This window comes from Erpetoichthys calabaricus, chromosome 4, assembly GCF_900747795.2.
Source record: "Erpetoichthys calabaricus chromosome 4, fErpCal1.3, whole genome shotgun sequence".
NCBI classification, from domain to species: Eukaryota; Metazoa; Chordata; class Cladistia; order Polypteriformes; family Polypteridae; genus Erpetoichthys; species Erpetoichthys calabaricus.
This window is the reverse complement of record NC_041397.2, coordinates 184,462,868-184,488,287: the sequence shown is the minus strand read 5'-3', so window position 1 is coordinate 184,488,287 and position 25,420 is coordinate 184,462,868. Positions and strand designations below refer to the sequence as shown.

The following is a 25,420-nucleotide window of genomic DNA, read 5'->3' as shown; positions in this document are numbered from 1 at the left end:
AAACTGATCTGTGAAGCAGCAGTACTAACCACTGCCTAACCGTGTCCTAAACAACAAAAGATGCAGACGAAATTAATACCACAAAAAATCCAAGAAGTGGCCACAAACTAGGAATAAGTAAATAAAATATAGATCATTGTGCTCACATAGTTCTGGGGGTACACACTAGCTGTGCCATGAAGAGGTGGCATGGGACTGGCTCACTTTGTTGTTTAGAGTTGGAGTCCATGCGCAGCTGGATTGTCTTTTTTGTTTACACTGTATCTGTGTAGATGCTTCTCACTTTTTTCTTTCATCAAGAAGATGGAAACACCTGTAAATAGTACTGAATCTTTTGTTATTATTATTTCACAGGTTCTCCTATTATGTTTTCTGACAAGGTGTGGGGAAGGGGTCCTTTAAGGCTTGTTTTGACCTGTGGTTATGGCACAAAGCTAATCAATACATGTATCATTATGTCAGAAGGGTGCTACACTACAAGTAAACAGGGATCAATGTTATGGTGGCAATACTCATGTTATTTTCATTATGGTTAACTAATGTACCCCTCAAATGATAAAAATGATAAATAAAAACGCATGTGAGTTGAAAATCAGGCTAGACTACTGATCAGGTTGTGACATCATGGATGCGCAAAGCATCAAGGTGTACTAAAAAATATCCATCTAAGCCAGCCACACAGCAAATTTCCAGGAAAATATTTGGCAAACAAAGTCACCAGCAAACACACCATATTAGCTGTGAGAAAAGTTTTGAGTGAATTCCGCAGATCAAAACTAATCCTAACATACTGTAGGCATTGGAAGAACTAAGATATTTAAGAATGTAATGGAGGCACTGAAACCTTTTGCATTTTCTTAGGTACTAGCTGTGTAAGCCCGCGCTGTAAAAAACCTGAAATGGTGGATAGGAGAGTGCTTGTATGACATACTACACCATCTCAGGCCATTGTTCAAGTCAGGTAACCCAGAAGTCTATGGAGCCAAAAATTTGTAAAAATTTCATATGCTCGCAAACAGCCCATATAGTCAATCGCTATCCTGTCCAGCTGCTGCCCTATGGCTATGGAGCAGAATTTTATTGTCACACTGAGTGAGGAAATATGATTCCAGCATTTTCAGGATTGCCATGCCGCTTCTAAAGGTGGTGGGTTGAAGAAGCGATGAGACATTGAGGGCCAGAGTGGGAACAACTCTCCTGGGGTGCCAAATTTCAAATTCCAAGAAGGCCTCTGCTTGCTGGTTGCAGAGGTTAGCTTGTTATTGCTTCATTTTACAGCAAACATTCCACAACCCTACTTTTGTAACAAGGGACTAAAAGTGAGGTTATCCAATATCTGTTTCTATTTTACATGACTACTAAAAGTGAGGTTATCCAGTAGTTATCTCTATTTTACATAACTACAATAAGCTGGTTGGCCCACAAACAGGTAATTATCTAATTGGCCATGGTGTACAAGGGATCTTGGCATAGGCCCTCCTACCATCTTCAGTATCATAATCTGCATCCTGCTGCCACCTCTGAGTGAGGCCCATTCCTAAGGTGGTGTGTGCCTTCTTTATTATTCTCTTCCATCTCTTTCTCCACCTACACTACTTCCTCCTCATGCCTCCACCACCATCATTGAGTCTGTGTCTATTTCTATTCATCACTATTGAAGGACAGGCTGGTACCATCTACGCTATGGGTCCCAGAAGCAGAGTATCACCCTCAGCAGCAGACCCAGTGGCAGCACCAGCCATAGCAGGGTATGGCAGAGATGATGATATTTGTAAGTTGAGGAAAATGAGCATGCCGAGAACGACTACTGGCACAGCCTCCGATTGTTCTGGCCAGTTATTGTGGCCACCATAAACTGTGATGTGTAATATCAGTACAGTAGTACCCAGATGTGAGCCTTAGCAGCTAAGCCTGTTTCTCTGTGTTCACAAGTTGCATATGGCTACTAACTCATCACTTGCAGAGACATAAAAAATACATACATTGGTGATGCCTGACATCTAGCACAGGCTTTCTCCGATCCCCCACCAGCAACACAATGGAAGTAGGAGGCACCAATGTACCATCCAGATCTTTAGGTGATTGCTTCTGAAGGATCCCCGAGTCTGGATACTTTAGGTTTGTTTTTTTTTATGTCATGTTTCTGTATATTCCCATCCACTCTACCTTCATAATCTAAAGTGTCCTGCTAGTCACTCTTGGTTTGTTTTCTACTTTTAATCAAAACCATAATCATTATCATCATCCTCTAACCCCAGTTCACAAAAAGAACATGAAGGAACTAAACTTGCTGTGGCAGGAGCTCCATGTCCACTCACTATAGTGGACTGCAATGTGTTAGCCAGTCTATAAGTTGAAGCACCTGCTCTGGACAAATGGGTTTGACACCACACACCTCTAACATGTTTAAAGGTGGACTTGTGCTGCTATTGTATGCGTTTCTTTGCCCACATGTGCTGGCGCTAGCCCTCTTAACAATTCAGTTTCTGCTTTGCGCAGAAACTCCTGTGGCAGGTCACTTAGTGATAGTGCCACATGCACCATCACCCATTTTTCCTCCTGCCTTGCCTTTCATAGAATTGTGTATCCCTAACAAATGTCAAACTGCTCCATACAACTGCTCATCTCGGCAGTAATAAAGAGACACAGGCACTATAACGTAGATTCATACTTAACAGAATAACTGGTAGCTGTAAGAACAAGGTAATGGAATGGGTCATTGATACTGGGGAAATGCTGTGTAGATGTGTATGATGTACACATGTTTGGCCGTGTTTGGTGCGTTATTTTTCAAAAGGCAGCTGTACAGAGGGTGACCAGCTGTCCCTCAAATCTCTTTTTCTCTCCCTTCATTCCTATAATGACTTACGTTCTTTCCCTATCTAAAGGTCAGCCTCTTGTGTTTGCTGGTACTTTTCATGCAAAACACACAACAAAAAATGTAAGCCCCAAAAAAGAAATGCAGCATAATTATTCTTTAAAATTAACAGCAACACTACAATCACAAACAGAATTTAAATATTTTCATGACACCTGTAGTTTCTATACAAAGGAACAAGAGGTGGTCTATTCTTCCCTCCTGTTGCTCCTTATAAAGTCAAGGGGCAACTACTTAATTTTTGTACTGTGGCTTTCAAGTTTAATTACTTATGGAGTTGGGCGATAACTTCCAAACCCCTTTTAACTTCTCACTGTCCAGGATATTGACACAACATTGAAGAAACATGTAATCAAAAGACTGCAATACCTTTAAATTTGTGAATGTCCCTCATCTACCCATTTCGGCTTATTGTGACTGAAAACATTTCCATCTAACTCTTGACTACATTCATTAAATTTTATTTGCTATGCTCTTATTCTTTTAGTACTTATTTTTATGTGTTGCCTGTAGATATCCATGCCCACCATGTGGTATTTGCCCTTGCCCTCTGATCTCTCACTTCAGTTTATGCAGAGCTTGAGAATACTCTTACAATCCAGCTAGCTGGATAAATAAAGAAAAGATTTTGCTCTTTGGGGATTTTTTTTTTAATTTTAATTGGAGTGTTAAGGTGCTGAATAAAATAACATTCATGCTACAGAACTGAATAACAACACATTAAACAATATGTAATGCTAGAACTTGGGTCAGAAACAAGTTGTGCTCATACCATCATGGGGGTTGTCTGACTAGCAGAAGAATTAAAACTAGCAAAAAGAAAGTTCATGTATGCTAGTGTGGGAGCATTTGTGACTACTGGTGGCCAATGCACCATCATGAGGCACACTGCCAGAATGCTAAAGGCAAGTGAACCATTGGCAGGAATAATTGGGCATCTATGTAAATAGAGAATAAATAGCAAAGATGACAGCCCTTTCTGGATAATACTGTAGATGGCATAGAATCCCACAGGGGACTGTATAACCTTGATGGTCTTTTAGTAGAGTTTGGTGTCTGCCTGACAAACTTGGCCCTTTAAGAGTATCTAAAGGCTTGGCCACAAAGGAACAGCAGGTACAGAGGAAGGAAATAGTAAATATATCACCAAAGCAAAACATGGAAGTGATTCAAAAGATGTCCTGGAAGTGATGCTGAAAAGAAGTCTCATACTTGCCCCATGTTCTAGTTTTTGTTTTATAAATCACCCATGCTGCAGTAAATGCAGTAAAATAAAAGGCTAAAGCCTCATTGTTTCAGGTCAAAAGTTTCCAAGAACAGGTGATGCAATGACATTGCAGTTACCTGGCCTATGAGCACTTCAAAATTCAATCTATTTGTATGTATATGGTTTTCAAATATTTTGGACTTTGTGTAAAATTTTGATATAACTGAATACATTCTCAAACTTACTTAATCAAAATCAGCAGGAAACACACTGATGAGGTGCTAGTCAATCACAGGGCACACACATGCACATGTACTGGTCAGTCCACCTGCCACACATATTCCGGATGGGAAGGACATGCAGACGATAGGCAGACCATGCTTGGTTGTGGGATTCAAATCCAGGATGATGGATCTGTGAGGCAGCAGCCCTAACCACTGCACCATCTTCATACAATTAACATTTGGTAAATATTATTGTACATATCTGGAAAAAGTCACCTAACCCATCTAAGCTTATATTATAGAAATTTCTAAGCAATTTAAATCTTAAGTGAAAATCTGTTTGGGGCTCCATCAACATCTTTTCTAACTGCAGACTAAGAAAACAGCTGTTGAAAAAAACATCCACAGCAATGCAGCCTATAGAGAAAGTAGATGTGCAGCTTCTGGATGTCATTTCTCTAAAAATATCAGGATTGCAGTGAAACATAATGAGACTATTTTTTGTCTTGATTTATAATTATAGTTTCAAGTAAACAGGGCTTTTCCATAATCTAAACTTTAAAGGAGAAAGGGGCGTCCTCAAAAAATAGTTGCTTCAATTTTTGTATTATTTACAAAAGTAGAGCTTGGGGTCACACAATCAGTGGTAGAAAATTAATCATTGTAACCTTTTAGATTTCAGTGCAGCTCCTTCATCTGAAACACGCATGACTTATAGAACATCTCAATGAAATCCAAAATTTCCTTGATGAATATATGAAAACATGTCTGCCATGGAATAAATTATGTGCCCATTTTCTTAATAACTCACTAATGAACAATTCGTTTTTGAATCTGTAATTGCCAGAAATGTATAGTTTGTACCATATTTAAGGGAATATAGATCATCTAGTTTTTCCCTAGTTTAAATTTATTGCAAGAATTATTTAGCACACTGGGATTTATCATAATTGAACAAACTTACTTTTGCTTATTAAGGCTAATTGATCCATTGTCGAAGCAGCAGAACGGAGCTGTGGCCGCAAGGTTGTCGGTGCCTCTCGTGGTGGCAATCCACAAACCCGGTGGTGGACATCTAAGGTTTGAGAGGCCGTCAAGCTGAAGAAAGAGTCCTATCGGGTCTGGTTGACCAGTGGGACTCCAGAGGCAGCTGAGAGGTACCAGTGGGCCAAGCGTGTGACGGCATTGGCTGTTGCAGATGCAAAAACTCGGGCATGGGAGAAGTTTGGGGAAGCCATGGAAAACGACTTTCGGTCAGCACCAAGAAGGTTCTGGCAAACCGTCAGGTGCCTCAGGAGGGGAAAGCGATGCTCCACCAACACTGTGAGAGAGATGGGGCTCTGCTGACTTCAACTGCAGACGTCATTGACTGGTGGAAGGAATACTTCGAGGATCTCCTCAATCCCACCAGCATGTCTTCCTTAGAGGAAGCAGAGCTGGAGGACTCCCGGGGGGCCTGTCCATAACAGGGGCCAAGGTCGCCGAGGTAGTTAAAAAGCTCCAAAGTGGCAGGGCCCCTGTGGATGACGAGGTTCACCCTGGGTTCCTCAAGGCTCTGGATGTTGTGGGGCTGTCCTGGTTGACACGTCTCTGCAACATTGCATGGACATCGGGGGCAGTACCTCTGGATTGGCAAACCAGTGTGGTGGTCCCCCTTTTTAAGAAGGGTGACCGGAGGATGTGCTCCAACTATAGGGGGATTGCACTCCTCAGCCTCCCCAGTAAGGTCTATTCAGGGGTGCTGGAGAAGAGAGTTCGGTCGATGGTCGAACAGAGGAACAATGTGGATTCTGTCCCAGCTGTGGAACACTGGACCAGCTCTACACCCTGGTCAGGATCCTGGAGGGGGCATGGGAGTTTGCCTAACCAGTCCACATGTGTTTTGTGGATTTGGAGAAGGCATTCGACCGTGTCCCTCGAAGCATCCTGTGGGGTGTGCTCCAAGAGTACGGGGTACAAGGCTCATTGTTACGAGCCATTCAGTCCCTGTACAGGAGGAGCAGGAGCTTGGTCCGCATTGCCGGTAATAAGTCGGACTCGTTTCCTGTTGAGGTTGGACTCTGCCAGGGCTGCTGTTTGTCACTGATTCTTTTCATAAGTTATATAGACAGAATTTCTAGGTGCAGCCAAGGGGCGGAGGGGGTCTTGTTCGGTAACCTCAGAATCTCGTCTCTGCTATTTGCGGATGACGTGGTTCTGTTGGCTTCATCGGACAGTGACCTCCAGCTCTCACTGGAGCGGTTTGCAGTCAAGTGTGAAGCAGCGGGGATGAGAGTCAGCACCTCTAAATCCGAGGCCATGGTTCTCAGCCGGAAAAGGGTGGAATGCTCTCTCTGGGTTGGGAACACATTACTGCCTCAAGTGAAGGAGTTCAAGTATCTCACAGTCTTGTTCACGAGTGAGGGAAGAATGAAGCGGGAGGTTGACAGACGGATCGGTGCGGCATCCACAGTAATGCAGGCTCTGCAACGGTCCGTCGTGGTGAAGAGAGAGCTGAGCCAAAAGGCAAGGCTGTCGATTTACCAGTCGATCTACATTCCTACCCTCACCTATGGCCACAAGCTTTGTGTAGTGACCGAAAGAGCAAGATCACGGACACAAGTGGCTGAAATGAGTTTTCTCCGCAGGGTGGCTGGACTTTCCCTTAGAGATAGGGTGAGGAGTTCAGTTATCCGGGAGAGACTCAGAGTAGAGTCACTGCTCCTCTGCATTGAGAGGAGTCAGTTGAGGTGGTTCAGGCATTTGGTTAGGATGCCCCCTGGACGCTTCCCTGGGGGGGTGTTCTGGGCATGCCCCACTGGGAGAAGGCCACAGGGCAGACCCAGGACACGCTGGAGGGATTATATCTCCTGGCTGGCCTTGGAATGCCTCGGAGTCCTCCCAGAGGAGCTGGAGGAGGTGGCTGGAGAGAAGGAGGTCTGGGCTTCCCTGCTTAGGCTGCTGCCCCTGCGATCCGACCTTGGATAAGCGGTGGATAATGGATGGATGGATGGAAGGCTATTTGTGAACAGATCTGGATTTTAATGTTAATTTATATCTAGAAGCTGCCCTGCTACATTTTTAAAAGCTTATCCACCCATTAGAAAATAGTATTATTTCAAATAAGCTAATAACTGGTATTATCTTTTAAACCAATTTTTATTATTTTTAATAATTATTCATTTCTGAACAACAAATATAATCTAAGAATTTTTTAAACATACAATATTATTGGAAAACTCAAACGGCATCCTCAGCCACCATTTTCACAGCCCACCCCAGCCCTTGATTTATTCCATTTACTCTCCATTCCATACCCAACCTCCTGACACCTTAGCCTTAAGAAAAAAAGAAGATAAAGTAAACAGCAATTACTTAAAATTTAATTTCAGCAGCTGCCTTGCTGTACAACTGGAGCTAAGCGGAGGTGGGTTTATTTATTTTAACTGCAGAGAGCTCTACAAGAATTAAATCCTAGAGAAATGGTTGCCACTGTATAATGTTAAAAAGGTCTGTGGTTTTCCATCTTGTGGCTAAAATAATTTTGGTAGTTATGGGACTTAAATAAATCACTCTTCTGACAAAAGCAAAACGAGGAGGAGTATGAGAAAGACTGAATTGAATCTGCAGAATTATTGATGGAAAACAGGAGATGCAATGTCAAAAAGTGAAAAGAGAAAGGCTTTCATGGGAGAATATATAAGAAGAAGTGCCTCAGCTCCCACAAGAACAAAAAGGACGGTTCTAAGGAAAAGTTTAATGTTGTAATTTTTACAATGGGTTTATTAAAATTTGTGCTTTACCTAGGCTGAGTGCATTTGTGGATGAAGGTTTTGGAACTGTAGATATTAATATATTGCTGTAATTATTTTCCCTAGTATAGAGGGTGTATTATTGTAGTATTTCCCTCTACTTACCCTTTTCCCTGTTTCTCAAGAGTAAATGTTCTCGTCAAGTTCGTTATCGGGTTGGTCTACTGTTGCACTTTAAAAATGAACACACACACATAGATAAACACACACACACAGAACCTAACCACAACAGTGCCCCATGAATGACACACACATGCTGATTAACACTTAGCACTTTAAACCACACATCAGCCTGTCACTCAGCACTTCAAGAGACTTACTTATTATCGGCACAAACAACATACGATGTTTTAGTGATATCATAGACCTAAATATTACTTTTGGTCTACAAGAATACATTTAAACATACAAAGACTCAGCACTCTTGACTATAGGCCATTTATCAGCCAAGAGTACCTTCTTCTTATCGTACTGTCCGTCCCTTCTTTTGAGTGGCGCCCTCACTCTCAGCCTTATAAACCTCGCAGCACAGAAATAATGGCAAAAAATCTGGCTATCACCAGGCGCTCAAAGAAATCTAACATTAATTCAATCACTCTAGACATTAAGACAAAGCATAGAAAGTTAAATGCAGCATGGTGTTTATTACAAGAATAATAATAATACCACTGGAACAAAGAATAATAGAAAATAGGTACTGATAGGAAAGTCTGAATATATGTAGTCTTTAGGAAAAGCTTACGAAAAAGTTACAGATGACAAAGATGAATGTCCCAGGGAGGCGTTTGATTTAGCAATCGATGTTCATGATGCCTTTCTGACGACCAATGCCGTCTTCGTCTGTTCCTCTTCTTCTCCTCCTTCTCTTTGCTTCTTCTCCTTCTTCTCTTTGCTTCTTCTCCTTCTTCTCCTCTTCCAAACCAAGGCATATTTATTATGAAATGTCATGCCTTGGTTTCACAACACATGCACCTGATTGGCTGGCTGTCAATGTGATTGATGAATTTTGCTCAGACTCTTAAAGTTCTTTGATATTGCCTCAGTTTCCCTTTCCCAGGCCATAAACCCCAAATGTTCTCCCAGATGTCCATCCATAAAGTAATCAATAGCCTGAGGTGTCAGTTTAGCATCCTTTCCCAGGCTGTAAAATAATTGAGCCGCCAGACTGTCTTCCTTTCAATGTAGGAAACAGCTGTTTTAAAAGTGAGGTGTAAGAAAACCTGCTTTAATTTGTCTTAATTGTAGTTCATCTGTTGTTTTATCTTGACCAAAATATAATGGAAAATTAAACCAAAATGTACAGATTTTATACACCATAACAGAGGGTTATTAGTAGTGAACAGATAACTACTCCATATGTTCTGTATTTAAAAGTGTTTCTAAAAATTTGTTGAGTGTGTGATTATTTTTTTTCCCCCATTGAGAATAAATAGACATCATCAGCTTATATGACAGAGAAAAGTGTGTGTGTGTCAGCATGTGAAGTCAGAATGATCACCTATGTCGGAAATGGCAGCGTCCTTAAAGAAGTTGTGTTCTGTCTGAAATTAGAAACTAACAGTGATAAGCTAAATGTGCCTAATACCTCTGACTTTGAGCAAACGGCATAAGCGACCACTTCTATTATTTTCTAGCTTGAACGATGATGTGATGTGAACTTAATTTCATGGTACAGTATATAAATGATTGTAGTGAGTTTAATAAAAGGATGGATACTATTTAAAGGTGTATGTTTGTAGCCAAATACGCTGAGATAATTTTTTTCACAATGAGTATTGGACTGGCTCCAGGTTCATGCTGCTTGGGATAGGCTCTGGTTCCCTACAACCCTATATGGCACAAGCGATTTTACATAATGAATATATGAATAGAGATTCCCAGTTTATTCATAGATTTAACTTTTATTAAGAAAGAATGTCAGTTGTACTATTTGCTGCCGTGATAAGCATGGTCTTCCTAAGAACTGAAATGAAACAGAACAGCTATAGAAAAAGGCCAGATTGTTCATTTGATCTGATTTATGGTCTCACCTAAAACAGTGACTTCTTTTTTCTTGTGATAATTAGTGCTTGCTTTTTTTGCAGACTGTTGCGCCAATGCCTTTTTTATTAAATGAGCACATTGGCAACCTCCATCATTAAGAAAAAATAATAGTATATTTCAAAAAGAATACTAGTAATATGACATTTGGAGATTATACAACCCCACTGGTTGAGAGAAGTGCTACACGGGTGGCCTATTTTTTGAATCACCATTGCACATCTGCCTCTAAGTACCTGTAATTACAATATAATACAATATGTAAGGGTCCCATTTGAGCCACTGTTTTTTGCCAAAATTACACTAACCCACTTCAAAGAAAGGAGCATTAAGAAATACACAGAAGTACAGGTGGAATGCTAGTGCAATGGTTATCCCCGCTACCCCACAGATCTGTCATTCTGAGTGTGAATCCTGTGCCTGTTGTTGTACTCAGTGGAGTCTGCATGATCTCCTCTTACATGTGGGTTTTCTGGTTGTCCTCCTACATTCCAAAACTGTGTGTAAAGCTAAATTGGCCCTATGTAGGAGTATTGATGAGCGGGATAGGGTAGATAAATTTACAAAATAAATATATATACATGTAATATATCCTGGCAGTATTATAAAGAGAAAAATGAAAAGCAATAAAATAAATAAAAATGTACCTAGCTTTTCTGCTTGTCAGTAATGTGTAAAAATCAAATTCAGTCTATTACATGCATGCATTTAGTCAATTGTTCTCAATACATTTTTTTCAAAGTAGTTGAATTCCTTAACAAAATTATAGGTGCTTTACCCAGTCTCCCAGATACCTCATACAGATTCCTGCTTGGTGAACATTTTATGTCAACTTATTAGACATTATGAACTTAGATTAGTGGGATATTTCTATTCAGTATATATGGACTTTAGTTATACTAGTGCTCAGCAATGGAAGTAACTGCTTTCACGATGTTACTAGTGATCTATGTGAAGCTTACTGGCTTATACTTTCTGGCATAGACATGATTACCTTTTTCAAGGAATAGGACACATTCACTACCTTTCAGGCTTTAGAAATGTTCCCAGTGTGCCATGACTTTTTCAATAGAATAATAAATAAACTTCTCCAAGCACTGATGGGACAAGGAATTTAAGCCTTGATCTTAGAACCTATGATGTAGCTGCTCTAAACAGTATGTTACTGTGCAGTCCAGCTTATTTTCTACAACAACAGCAACAAAATTTATTTATATAGCACATTTTCATACAAATAATGTGCTTTACATGATGAAGAAAAGAGAAAAAAAAGACAAAGTAAGAAATAAAATAAGACAACACTAATTAACATAGAATAAGAGTAAGGTCCAATGGCCAGGGAGGACAGAAAAAACAAAAAAATTCCATGTGGCTGGAGAAAAAAAATAAAATCTGCAGGGGTTCCAAACCATGAGACCACCCAGCCCCCTCTGGACATTGTACCTAACATAAATGAACAGTCCTCTTTGTATTTAGGGTTCTCATGGAAGGACTTGATGATGATGGTCATGTAGACTTCTGGCTTTTAATCCATCAATGTAGGAACATCATGGTGCTTTGATTAGGTGGTGGTGGCGCAGGTCGCCACCACAGAAAACCGGAAAAAGAAACAGAAGAGAGAGTAGGGGTAGTATGGATTTTAGAGCCACCATGAATAGTTATGATAACTAACTGAATATACAAAGCATCAGGATTAAACTAAATTGAAGTTATGAGAAAGCCATGTTAAAATAATGTGTTTTTAGCAGTTTTTTAAAGTGTTCCACAGTATTAGCCTGGCAAATTCCTATTGGCAGGCTATTCCAGATTTTAGGTGCATAAGAGCAGAAGAACCACTTCTTTCAAGTTTAGCTCTTGGAATTCTAAGCTGACACTCATTTGAAGATCTAAGATTACAATTTGGAATATAAGGTGTCAGACATTCCGATATATAAGATGGGGCGAGATTATTTAAGGCTTTATAAACCATAAGCAGTATTTTAAAGTCAATTCTGAATGACACAGGTAACCAGTGTAGTGACATCAAAACTGGAGAAATGTGCTCGGATTTTCTTTTCCTAGTTAGGATTCTAACAGCTGCATTCTGCACTAGTTGCAAACAATTTATGTCTTTTTTGGGTAGTTCTGAGAGGAGTGCGTTACAGTAATCTAGTCGACTAAAAACAAAAGCGTGAACTAATTTCTCAGCATCTTTTAATGATATAAGAGGTCTAACTTTTGCTATGTTTCTTAAGTGAAAAAATGCCGTCCCAGTGATCTGATCAATATGAGATATAAAATTCAGGTTACAGTCAACAGTTACCCCTAAATTCTTTACCTCCGTCTTGACTTTTAATCCTAATGCACCAAGTTTGTTTCTGATAACCTCATTATTCTAGACTTACAATAATTGACATGCAGGGCATTATCTAATACATTTTAAATGGCTCTTACAAGCAAAATTAGAAAATCCAACAAATATATATCTTGATGTTTACTGTCATATAGTTGTTATGGCAAATGTGTTAATTCATGATATGATCAGCACCATCTTATTTGAAAAGGAAGTGTTGCTATTGTCTTTTGTCTGAATGTTAAATAAATAAATGCTGTTTATTAGTTAACTCTTTTTATATAATAACATTTTTTACATTTTAGGAAAGGCTTATTGATGTCTCCATTACATTTAGACAGATATGTAGCTGTTTTTGTTAATATTGCATGGTTAGCAGTGTTTCTCATACTACTGTATGTCATTTTTTTGAAAATGTGTACTGTGAAGAGTGTAATAAAATTAAAGTATAATAATAATTTTGCTTTTATTCTTTATTATTTATTTTTTTACCTTTTGCTGAATGGTGCCTTAAGAACTAAGGCGATGTACACACCCTTTTTATTAAAATTAAAATATATTCTGAATTATTCCAAATTAGTTTCATCATAAATTAACATACAGTGCAACTATTTATTAAATGTAAACTCATTTATATTTTATTACAGGAATACCAAATTGATATATTTTTTGCTCAGACTTGGACTGATAACCGCCTTCGATTCAACAGTACAATGAAAATATTAACCCTGAATAGCAATATGGTTGGACTTATCTGGATACCAGACACTATCTTCAGAAATTCAAAAACGGCAGAGGCTCACTGGATTACAACACCCAATCAGCTCCTCAGAATATGGAATGATGGGAAAATCCTGTATACGTTAAGGTAAAACACTTTTGTTATTTATAGTGATACCAAACTATTTCCTAACACATTTTTTTTTCACAGTGCTGTTTTACAGATCAGTGCAATGCCTATGGAGCAAAAGTCTGATTGCTCAATACCTGTAAACAGGATTATTATTCTGTAGGCCTTTTTACCAAGTATATGTAAAACTAGTGCTTTCTGCTGTATACTCAAGCAGCTTGGATTTTAAGGGATGAATATGAATAATGAACATAAAAAGTGGCATTATTGCATAACATTAAAGCAAAGCTTGAGAAATAAGAAGTATTACGTCATACTATATCCTCATTCATTCTTCAGTTGTTGTGTATGCACAAAAAACTGTTTTGTCTCACTCCTCCAATACAACTATTACTCCTAATATGAGAACACTGTATCTTGTTAAAAAATGTCAAGTAGTGTGCAAGTGTGTATTGTTTTAACAAAAGAATATTCATTTTGATAAAAGGAATGCCACATTTGCAGTGTGCTGTAACGGCTGTATAAGCACAATTGTGGTCTTAAGATATGTTTTAATTGAAATTGGCTAGAATACCTTCAGTTTTTTTTTGTTATCAAACCTTTATTAAATAAGTATGCAAATATAAATTACAGCAATCAAACATGATCATGTAAGCATCAATACATATACAAATACCCACCCTATGACACAGCCATTATTTTTCATCCAGACATTTTCTACAGCACGTTTGTTTCATGAGAGAATGTATGTAAAGTAATGTATGTACTTCTACTGCAGAAATGCCAAATGAAGAGAAACTCTAAAGTGCATGTACACAAGCATAATTTGAAAATATATAAATTTTAGAACATCTTACCGATTTTAAGGCTTCCACAATTATTAAGGCAAAAGACTGAAAGAATATAAAATATGATTTAGTGCCTGGCTTTACCCTATATGCTGATCTAATAAATAAAGCTGAATGTGTGTTTGTGGGTTTATCCCGTATACATATCCACACTGTTAAACCAAATTTTGCACCAATGTACACCGCAGAACTGTAAGCTATATTTTATTCCAGATTTTATCCAGTGTCTCTACCTCAGTCAGTGCTAGGCAGCCCTGTTTATTAGTTCGGTATACAAATACACACTATTGAACCTATCTTCAACAAATTTTGCACAGATACCCATTTGCATAGGGGGCTACTAAGCCAATGTTTCATTCTGAAATTTAGTTGGTGCCCCCACCCATGCACAACAATTCTTACAAATTATAGAATTACATTTTTTTCAATTCCACTTGTTAAGATTCAATGAAAATGGGATCAAGTACTGAACAGGTCAAAAAGGAATATTTTATGTTTGATAAATTATGCTGAAGGAGAGATTCCTCATTCTCATGCACAGTTTAAAGTGTTTTTCTGTGTTGCAATATTCCAGAAAGGCTGTTGCTCAAAATTACCTTTAATCTTTGATACCAGACCAGTTGACTTCTTGAAAGTATAATAAGTCAATTTTAGCCACTTCTTGTCATAATTTAAAACTATATGAAGTATTCATGCTTACTTTTTGTTCTATGGTTGTGACAGATGTGAATGCTCCTGCCTCAACATTCCAGCAGCGTGGGTTTGAATTTCAGCCCAGTCACTCTCTTCTAGTGTCTGCTTGAATTTTATCCTGGATAAACTGGTTTTCTTTCCATATCCCAAACACGCTCATGTTAAAGTTGTCTGATGTCTTTCATTTGGTCTAGAATGAGTAAGTGTACCCTGTAATGGAGCGGTAACCATCTGTTTATTAATTTGTTCCTATCTATGTCCAAATGTTTTCAAGACAGAAATGGGCAATCTGAAACCCCAAAATTAAAACTGATGGGAAACTGAATCATGTATCCAACATCCATCCACTCCAAGCATGAAATCTCAGAGAAAATCTCTTTATAACTTTGATTGCACAGGGTCAACAAGGGCTCTAAACTGAACTGAAATAAATTTACCAGGATTTTAAACTAATCCACTTCCAGGTGTACAACTGAACTTAACTGACCTGCTACACTCTTCTTGCAGGCCTGAATTTTCTAAATAGATTTCTAAAAAGGTTTCTAAAGTGTTCTGTTTTTTGCTAATGCTAGCAGGCTTTACTCCAAAAAAAGTAACTTTTTTCCATTAGCACTTCTCCATTTTTAGTAAAGATAAACTACCAGAAAAATAATCTGAAGTACTTATGCAATGTGTAACACTACATAGAACGTATTTAACAACTTCCACTAAAGTAGTGTGTTGTGAATCCTCAGTAAGGCCACCATTCACTGATTAGGCATATCTTATTTTTCTTCACCCATTTAAATTTTGATTAATAGAAACTTTCAGGCACATTATGATAAAACACTCCAGTTATAATTAGCAATATATAAAATTTCCCTAGGCAATTTATATCAAAACTGTTTTTTAATTAAAATAGCATGCACAAGTTATAATTTTATTATCAAATTTTAAATACATACCAATTGTTAAAAAAGGCATCCTGGCAAATTGACTTATTTGCCACTGATGCTCAAAACAATTTCTTGTTAAAAAGACAACTTTCAGAGATTTTGGAGATTTGACTGTATGATGCTGACATACAGGCAGCAACAATTACGGATCTTTTGGAAGGTTAATGATAGAGAACTATCAGACACCTTGAAATACCTTTAAAAGATTAAGTTTTCAAGTTTACTGAAAAGGTCATAAACATGGCAGGAAATAAAAAAGGAGACATGACAATAAAAAAATCATTTGCATGAAACAAGCAAAATGCCAAAAAGTCAGTTGAATCAAAATAACAAAGGCCAATATGCCTAAAAATACTTGATACTTTTGAGTCTGCAAATTTTCTTTTTAAAAAATAGACACACTTTTTTTTTACATAAAACAAAACCGGGATATTTGAACTACTATGATGCCATCATATAAAAGCAAGATGTTACATTGTATGTTACTTAATTTCCATGGTCAAGAAAGAGCACCCTGAGAAACAAACTTCTTATTTCGGCTGCTCCCGTTAAGGGTCACCAAAGTGAATCATCTGGTTCCATATCTTCCTGTCTTCTGCATCTTGCTCTGTCACACCCACCACCTGCATGTCCTCTCTCACCACATCCATAAACCTTCTCTTAGGCCTTCCTCTTTTGATCTTGCTCAGCAGTTCCTTCTTTAACATCCTTCTCCCAATATACCCAGCATCTCTACTCTGTGCATGTCCAAACCAATGCAACCTTGCCTTTCTGACTTTGTCTCCCAACCGTCCAACATTAGCTGACCCTCTAATGTCCTTGTTCCTAATATTGTCCATTCTCATCACACCCAATGCAAATCTTAACATCTTTAACTCTGCCACCTCCCGCTTTGTGTCCTGTCTTTTTGTCAGTGCCACCATCTCCAACCCATATAACACAGCTGGTCTCACTACCGTCCTGTAGACCTTCCCTTTCACTCTTGCTGATACCCATCTGTCACAAATTACTCCTGACACTCTTCTCCACGCACTTCACCCTGCCTGCACTCTCTTCCACACTCTCTATTACTCTGTACTGTTTATCCCAAGTTTTTAAACTCCTCTACCTTCACTGACTCTACTCCCTTCATCTTCCCCATTCCACTGGCCCCCCTCTCATTTACACACATGTATTTTGTCTTGTTTCTACTGACCTTCATTCCTCTCTTCTTTGGGGCATATCTCCACCTCTCTAGTGTCTCCCCAACCTGCTCCCTTACTCTCGGTACAGATTATAATGTTATCTGCAAACATCATAGTCCACAGGGACTCCTGTCTAATCTCCTCTGTCAACAAGTCCATCACCATTGCAAATAAGAAAGGGCTCAGAGCCGATCCCTGATGTAATCCCACCTTCACGATGAATGCATCCGTTACTCCTACCGCAGACCTCACCAGTGTCACACTTCCCTCTTGTATATCTTGTTCCACTTTTACATACTTCTCTGCCACTCTGACTTCCTCATTCAATAGCACAACTCCTCTTGAGGCACCCTGTCATATGCTTTCTCCAGGTCCACAAAACACAATGCAACTCCTTTTGGCCTTCTCTATACTTCGCCATCAATATCCTCAGAGCAAACATTGCATCTGTTGTGCTCTTACTTGGAATGAAATCATACTGCTGCTCACTAAGTATCACCTCCCTTCTTAACCTAGCTTCCACTACTCTTTCCCATAACTTCATGCTGTGGCTGATCAATTTTATCCCTCTGTAGTTACATGAACCCTCGTCTCCTTACTGAGAAGCAGCAGCACTACCACTGCACCACCGATGTTTTCACTGTATCAAATAAAATTCTTGTTATTATTATGAGTCCATTGCAGCCAACTTTTGCCTAGGAGGAATAACACAACCAATACCATTTTCTCATGGCATTTCTCATAAACAGGTGCTTTCAGAGGATACATTATTAGTACACACTCTACACATATATAGTTTAATTAGCTTGCAGCCTAAAATAAATTTTAAAAAAAGATGACCAGGAAATGGAACTGCCAAAGGGGGCTATTAAAAGAACAGTCTTTGAACAGGCAAAGGTGTAAGCTGGAAGTAAAACACAGTCTGGTGTCAGACAACAAATGAAAGCAAATGACTTGGCAACTTAATAACCTTTTCTTTACTTAAATCGTTAGCCAGAAGAGCTGTTTTATCCCTGAAAATATCCACATACTAGGATTTAAGATTCAGCATGCTGCCATCTTAAATACTAACCGCAGGATGATGCGGGGTCCCACAGTAAAAGCCATTAGCATTGCTATACATAATATAAAAACAGCTGGGAAAATTGCCCTTGATAAAGCAGTTCTGGTGATAATTTGTGCCGACAAAGTGGAAACGCAGTGACATCACTGTAATAATAATAAAATAATTAAAGCGTATGAAAAACAAAACTTGAATCATAACAGAATAAGTTGAAAAAACTTTATAGTTGTGACAAAATTATGACATATACACTAGGAGCACTTGTCTTTTACAGTAAGTCTCTGTTAAGCCTATTAAAATAGTATTCTGCCTTTTTCCTACTGCCATTTTCTCATAGAACTTCACATATTGTGAAACTTGCCTACAGCCAAATTAATGCTCATACAGGTATGCATATTATTTCTTAGACCATCACACCATTGTTACTCAGTTTTTTCTTTAAAAAACAAACGAGAACAGAACTCAGGAAATTATATTAATAACAGTGCAAACTCTATATATAGTCTATATATGGCATCCTCTTTAACCCCTCGGACCTCTTCTTTTTGGGTATGGCAGATTGAATAGCATGCCCATTGTGCCAAAATTGAGGGTCCCTGAAATATATCTTAAGCTGCTGCTGGAAGGCATTGGCAGAGGGGAGGTGTTACTGGTGCCATGACCAAGTGCTAAGGGCAGATGCGGATGTTATTTGTGGAGGAATCCACCAAAGTAAGCAACGCCATCCTGCTAAACAGGCCATTGCTTTTGTTAAAGCCGAGGAGAAGCCACAACACCATCCAAGGGCATCAGGTCACCAGATGACAACAGCATGAGACTGGCAGCCTGAGGTAGATCTATAGGTACCAGCACCATCTTGGCAACCACACTTAGGCCAGATTTGGCACTTACATCTCAAGCAACTAAGCAGGTGGTTTTGCTGGAGCTCACAGTCACCTGGGAAGAATAGACCAAAGAAGCACATGAAAGAAAGCAAGCAAAGTATGAAAAGCTGGCAGTTGTGTGTTGAAGCAAGGAAAAAAAAGGCCAGGTGTCAGCCTATGGAAGTTGCCTATATATCCTTCACATATCAGTCTTTTCATCAAACCTTGAAACTCTTTGACATATCTGGACTGCACAACGGAAGAGCCATCAAGAAGATTCTTGAAGGTGATGAAAAGGCTTCTAGACGGCTTTAAATTGGAAGGTCTGAACCTTGGTGTAGCACACTACTTGGACACAAGCAGGGGCTTCATCATCCACTGCTGGGATGCCCAGGTGAGGTTGTCTGATGATCAAAGATCTGAAACACTCTCTTACCCTGGGTTCATCATGGACGATGTGTCCAAATTGCACCACTTGATGTTTTGCAAAAATTCAAGCCACACAGTGCCGATTAATTACATAGTACATCTAGTTTCAGCATTTAGCATTTTATTTAGTAGCATCCCTTTATATAGAGTAACTTGACCACAATTACTTTATGTTTATGATAATCTGACAATTATTTATTTTGTCTTTTGTTGCAGTGATCAGCTGCTGTACATGCCTGATTCAAATATCCTGCTGCTTTTTCTGCTGTGCTGACATAGCAGCTCTAATTATAGATGATCTTTCTTTCATGCTGTGCTAAAATTTTCTTTTACATCCTTTGCATCCTGCTCTTCAGCACCACCTGAAGCTTACTTTACCCCACATGTCACCATCTTTACACTTGTCAAAACCTCACCCATGATCATTCTGAAAATGCTACAAGCCCCCTATTGTCTCAGTTTGTGATTACTCTGCAGGTATAAAACAACTGGTAAAATTAAAGTAAATATCAAAGATGGGAGTGATATCAGTAGACTCTCTAACCTGAATCTTTGTTTAATTTTATAATCCAACCAAAGTTAAAAAGAGAAATCAATAAACGTAAAACTAGATATAAAGCACTTGAAATCATATCATATATGTTGCAAATGTTTATGCAACTGATACTTCACACTAGGAAAACAGGCAAGTCCAAGAATGTAGCCATTTATTTAAAGGCATGTTGTAATTTTTTACTTCAGCCAGGTAGATTGCTTACATGCCTTTTCTGCAGTGGTAGGGGCAACATCTCAGTCTTAATTAAAATATAAAAATATCCTTCTGTACATTGTCTGAACTGGGTTAGTCCCAGACAGTACTACAAGGAGCCAGAGCATGTGCCAAAAGCATACACTACTGCTATGAAAACCAACACAAAAAATATACTGTGCTAGGGCTAAGTGTAGGACAATCTTCTGTCTATGATTCTTTTGTGATGTTAGTAAGCAAAAGTTTTTGTTTTTTCCCCAGAAAATTATAAAAATGCTGATTCATTTTAAAGAAACTATTCATCTTCTATGCTGAATGAAAATTTTTAAAACACCTGGATGTAAGTTATTGTACACTCTGTGTGATACAAAAATAACTTATTAATGCCCCATAATGCAACCTTGCATATCTCTCAGTGCTGATGTATGGAATACTCAAGAATTTTAATTCAAATTTATCTTTTTTTTTTTTTTTTACAAAATGCATTTTGTGCAGCTTTAAACGAACAGCTTAGTTAGTAAAAGGAAGACAGCTGGCATTGCAATGGAACAAACTAAAATAACTATAATGGAATTTACAACATTTATTCCCTAAACATTCGTAATCCAATATTTGAGTTTATCCTGGCAACATCAGGCGCAAAGCCAGCAAGCAACCTGGGATGAGCCACGAGTAGTAATATTTATCAGTTTCTTCAAACCACAACAGTCCTTAACTGGGTGTTTGTCCGTTTTATTTTGACAATATAATAAATATTCTATTTGGTCCAATTTGGTCACAATTATGTGACATGGTACTTTTTTATATTTTTCTTCATTTAATTATTCTTCCAACAACCTCCAAACACAAGCAGTTGATGATTTATCTCCACTGCCTGCTTTTGCCTTTGTGATTAAATAGTATTGGTATAAAGGCCTGTGTATGTTCAAAACAGGGAACTGGCTATAAAAGTTTAAAAATACTTTAAAAATACTTTTTAATGTCTCGAGTGAATATTCTAAATCATACAGGGTGTTACAAGATGGAGAGTTAAGTTATTCTGATCACCAGGGGCCTCATGTATACCACCATGCGTAGAATTCACACTAGAACAAGGCCTACGGACAAAAATAGAAATGTGCGTAAGCACAAAAAAATTCCACATACATAAATCTGTGCGTACGCCAGCTTCCATGTTCTTCTACTACATAAATCCCGGTCAGTGTGAAACATAACACACGTGCATGCGCCTGCCGCTCCACACCATATCCTCCCAGAATTACGCCTTTTTGAATATGCAAATCAATATATATAACTCCTTAAGTTCAGCATTCTGTGAAAAGACAATGGCAGAAGCATAGGGAAAATAGAAGAATGTCAGTGTATACCAAGTGGAGGCAAGCTAAAACGTACCATTTGATGGTTTAAGTAGTGTTATAAACAACAAAAGGAAGTTGATCAAGTGACATAGAGTGGCGGAGAAACTCAAAAGTTCAAGTTCAGAAAATCTCACAGTGCTCAAAATAAAAAAGAAGTGGTCAGACAGCAGTGAACAGACAAGTCATAGCCCACCGTCTGAGTGTCATATTGGAAGCATATTAGGGTACAAAGAAGAAAAATTAGGGACACGGTGGAAAAAAAAAGATTGAAATGGCAGCTTTAATCTCAAAATTTCCACTTTAATCATGTAGTTTATTTTGTCATTAAAATTGACTGTCATAAACTTCATCTTAAAATCGTTTAATTTACTAGTTTCTCAAATCACATCATAACTAAAGTAGCACATTAAATGCTTCATATTCTTTGTGTTCTTCTATATAGTCTACTAGCAAAATACCCGCGCTTCGCAGCGGAGAAGTAGTGTGTTAAAGAGGTTATGTAAACATATATATACATAAACATATATACTTATATATACATATCTACATATACACATATCTACATATATACATATATATATACATATACACATCCACATATATATATATACATATATCAACATATATATATACACATACATATACACACATACATACATACACACATATATATATATATATATATATATATATATACACATACAGACACATATATATACATATACATATTTACATATATATACACATATATACATATCTACATTCATACACATATATCTATCTATATATATATCTCTATCTATATATATATATATATATATATATATATATATATATATATATATATATATATATATATATATATATATATATATATATATATATATAATATCTATCTATCTATCTATCTATCTATCTATCTATCTATCTATCTATCTATTGTCAGTTCAGCATTCCGGTTGGAATATGACCAAGCTGTGCAAGCTTACTGTTAAGAATGCAACGTATAGTTGTACAGGAGAAAAGCAATCTTGCCTCAAATCAATGGCAACCTTTTGTAGGTCTATGAACTTAATTTAAACTTTAGGTTTACACGGTGCTCTGTTTCCATAGTACCTGCACTCATGAATATATCTGTATGTGTCAGTCGCTGAAATCACTGCGCTTGGCACTGGCGAAGTACTGCTTTTAAATTTTTATTAAGAAGAAAAGAAAACCTTTTTAAATTGAGGTAAAATATACCACTAACAATTTGTTAAGGATCTGTTTTTTTGTGTAGCTGACTTCACACAGCCTCTCCGCTGTTTTATAAACGAACGTCATATAAGGTCTTCCTTTTTCGTTGCTTCGCCAACGGAAGCAGCCTTTTTATTTAATCCTGTTTTTACGATAGTTCTCTTTGTATACCAGTTTGTCAGTTCAGCACTCCGGTTGTAATATGACCAAGCTGTGCAAGCACACTCTTGAGAATGCAACGTATAGTTGTACAGGAGAAAAGCAATCTTGCCTGAAATCAAAGGCAACCTTTTGTAGGTCTATGAACTTAATTTAAACTTTAGGTTTACACGGTGCTCTGTTTCCATAGTACCTGCACTCATGAATATATCTGTATGTGTCAGTTGCTGAAATCCCTGCGCTTGGCACCGGCGAAGTTCTGCTTTTAAATTTTTATTAAGAAGAAAAGAAAACCTTTTAAAATTGAGGTAAAATATACCAATAACAGTTTGTTAAGGATCTGTTTTTTTGTGAAGCTGCCTTCACTCGAGTGATCACTTCGAGCTTTAAGCCTGAGAAATCACCCCGTAAATGCACACGTTTAATTGCACATCTGTTAATATGTATGCTTACACAGTATTAAAAGACACTCAACAATTAACGTCATTTACCTTCGTTCCCGCGTTTGACTCGTGCTGTAAATCTCTTCCTTGTTTTCACTTCACAATACGTGATGACGCGATACGTGACTCCGCCTCCTCCATTAGAGTATATGGACAAAAAACAGGTTCCAGTTATGACCATTACGCGTAGAATTTCAAAATGAAACCTGTCTAACTTTTGTAAGTAAGCTGTAAGGAATGAGCCTGCCAAATTTCAGCCTTCTACCTATACGGGAAGTTGGACAATTAGTGATGAGTGAGTCAGTCAGTCAGTGAGTCAGTCAGTCAGTGAGGGCTTTGCCTTTTATTAGTATAGATGTATGTGAATCACTATGTGCTTCTTAAACGGGCTTTCTCTTATGCTGACAGGGCAAAGAATACATTACATTCATAATATTACAGCTCTCTGAACAATTTAAATACTAATATATAGTTGGTATAATTTTCATGATTATAGGAATAAAAGCATGTATAAAACATGGGTGGCACGGTGACGCAGTGGCAGCAATGAGCTGTCGCCCCATACAGAGGTTATTCCTGCCTCCTACAAGATGCTTGCTGCACCTTGCACGACCCTGAGTGAAGTAATTTATTGCAGCAGTACTGTCTCTTTCAAATGTACTAACCCCCAATTATTGTTCTTCCTTTTCTTTCTCCAAGTAACCAATCACCACACAATAAGCTCTGCTATAAATGTCAAGCCATCTATAAGCTTAGAACACAAATTTTTCAAAATGTTTAAGCAACATTGAAATATCTTCATAGTACATGTTTAATTACTCCATCCATCTATCTATCCAGGGTCGTGCCAGTCCCAGCAAGCATACAGTGTGACACAGGAACAGTCCCTGAATGGGGCGGCAGCTGATTGCTACTGCTGCGCCACTGTGCCCACACGTTTAATTATTAACTGTATACATTATTTAAATGAAGCTGAAATATATCTGTATAATGTAATTTACATACTTTACTGCATTTCATTTTAAAAGTGATATCTAAAGCTTCAAGAAGATAGCGGTTGGAAATCTAAATCAACTTAGTAGCCAGTCGGCATCATCTGTAAATATGCACTCCCTTCTATTGAATTGAATTGAATTTCTTTATTGTTATTGTATGGTACAATGAGATTCAATATGCAAATCCTCCATAAACCTATTTTCCTATAAAATGATAAAATAATAAAAATTAATAATAATAATGTGATAAAAAACAATGAAAAATATACAATATGAAAGCATAGGTGGCTCAGGTTGTGCAATATTACAACTGTAGTGTAAGTTTACAGTGAGCTATTTAATATCTTACTTATAAGTTCAAACAGTTCTACTGGGAGACACTTGATGAATTGATTGAGTGCGTTTAGAACTCTTGGAATGAAACTGTTTCTGAACCAAAAGGTCCGTACAGGAAAGGCTCTGAAGCGTTTGCTGTAAGGGAGAATTTCAAATAGACTGTTCCCATGGCTGAGGAAGCGTGTGCTACATGCTGTATCCCGATAATCCTCTGCGGTATCGACACAATCCGCCATAGAGCTTTCAATCAGCTGCTGTACAGCTGTGATTCCACATTTAGATACAGTGGGTTAAAATGAGTGGTGCACTGAGAGTAACAACGCTAAAACAGCTATTATATCTGGAATAGTTTGGCCATTCCGTACACCATTATATTGTTACCTTACCAGATGTCTTAAACTAATAAATGATATGCGGTTAATTTCAGTGTATTTGATAGAGCTGGTCAGGGATGTGAATCTAAAAAATAAAGGGAAACCACACCGGAACAGTAGCACTTCTTTGACGTTGGGTGCCACCAGTTTGCAAAACCGAGCAGAAAGCTTGCCTACACAATGGTTTGAACTGGCATGAGAATGTGCATGGCTTTACAACAAGTTTAGGTGTTATACATCATGATGTGAGCATGGAAACAGTTGTACACAATGCACCGTTTATACATGAGGCCCAGGACATCAATTTCTCTTTTAAAATAATATTTTACTACTTATCTAAGCAGCTTCCTCAATTTTTGATGGAATTACCTTATCCCCAATTATTTAAGGTGTTAATGATCAATCAAGTCCAAGATCAAGCTCATAATTAATCA

The 25,420-nt window shown here is 38.0% G+C and overlaps 1 protein-coding gene across 1 annotated transcript in view; it reads left to right on the top strand.

Annotated features, from left to right (window-relative positions):
• The window catches only part of LOC114650417 (gamma-aminobutyric acid type A receptor subunit gamma3), a 1,188,096-nt gene that overhangs the window by 745,706 nt on the left and 416,970 nt on the right, over positions 1-25,420 (top strand). The window contains exon 4 of the mRNA XM_051927200.1: positions 13,120-13,340. Coding sequence (XP_051783160.1) covers positions 13,120-13,340 — 221 coding nt within the window. The remainder of the gene's footprint in view (positions 1-13,119; positions 13,341-25,420) is intronic.